The following is a 1,117-nucleotide window of genomic DNA, read 5'->3' as shown; positions in this document are numbered from 1 at the left end:
TAATATGTCTCACATGTCCACGAGATTTATTGATATATAATAAATTTCACAGCTACATGAATCTTGAAATGCATATATGCGGGGCGCATAACGCATGTGAGTTATACCGGATTGCATGTACGTACGCACATTATATATATCGCTTTGGTACTAGTAAGGGCTCTGTCCAATGACGTTGCCGGGCGGGTAATAATTGCAGACGATGAAGACGCCGGCGTTGTTGCTGCAGACGACGCGGGCGCAGCCGATGGCCGTGGAGGCGCGCCACACCACCTGCGTGTAGTGGCCGCACGACTGGCCGGACGGCGCGGAGCAGGTGTTGGTGGCGTGGTCGTAGTACTGCTTCTCCGCCACCCAGGATCCCACGGCGTCCGACGCCGCCCAGGCGTAGCCCGCCGAGCCCCAGAAGAGGTTCTCCCCGTAGGGGCCGCCGGAGTGCACCAGCCGGCAGTCGCCGGCGCGCTGGTTCGCGTAGCTCTGCGCGTACGCCGCCACCGTGGTGTTCCAGGTCACGCTCCCGACGCCCACGTCGGCGCGCGGGGAGTTGTGCAGGTTCACAAAATCCTGCGCCGTGTTCTGGGCCGAGACGACACCGCCGGCAGCGGCGACCACCACGGTGAACGCGAGCGCGAACCACGTTAATTTCTTCGATGCCTCCATATTGTTGTTGTCAAAACTTGGGCAATCTAGTATTTCACTGTACGCACTTGTCTGTGTGTAATGGTTACCTAGTCTGCATTGGTAAGAACAATCGACAAGCCTGGGGAATTTATATATACTAGCTGGATGAAACGTCGAGAAGGTTTAGCTGAAAAAGGAAATGGCGATGGATTTGCATTGGTCATTTTGTCTAATATAAGTCATTGGCCTGGAGAATTCCATGAACTTGTACAGATGAACTAGTTTTGAAATATGGATAAGCTTGGTTAGAGGACCTGTATGTCCGTAAATGTGGAGTAACACTTGCAAAAGGGGCAGCTTGGTTAGAGTAAATACGGTTTGCTTCACCTGAGCAGGTCAGACGTCTGTGTGTGCATGTCCATGGCGTATAGCCCAAAAAGCTTAGATACATTGAATAAGATACTTGATTCACATTAGGATTTTGTTTGACCAACCA

At 52.2% G+C, this 1,117-nt stretch overlaps 1 protein-coding gene across 1 annotated transcript; it reads right to left on the bottom strand.

Moving 5' to 3' along the window:
- On the bottom strand, positions 1–798 carry LOC8084611 (pathogenesis-related protein PRB1-3). Its single transcript, XM_002459651.2, has one exon. The coding sequence runs from the start codon at positions 658–660 to the stop codon at positions 151–153; it is 510 nt and encodes a 169-aa protein (XP_002459696.1). The 5' UTR covers positions 661–798; the 3' UTR covers positions 1–150.

This window comes from Sorghum bicolor, chromosome 2 (assembly GCF_000003195.3).
Source record: "Sorghum bicolor cultivar BTx623 chromosome 2, Sorghum_bicolor_NCBIv3, whole genome shotgun sequence".
Lineage (NCBI taxonomy): Eukaryota > Viridiplantae > Streptophyta > Magnoliopsida > Poales > Poaceae > Sorghum > Sorghum bicolor.
This window is presented reverse-complemented; position numbering and strand designations above follow the sequence as displayed.

Excerpts from the sequence above, each read along its gene's own strand:
- LOC8084611 (XM_002459651.2), bottom strand. The coding sequence starts at position 660 with ATGGAGGCATCGAAGAAATTAACGTGGTTCGCGCTCGCGTTCACCGTG.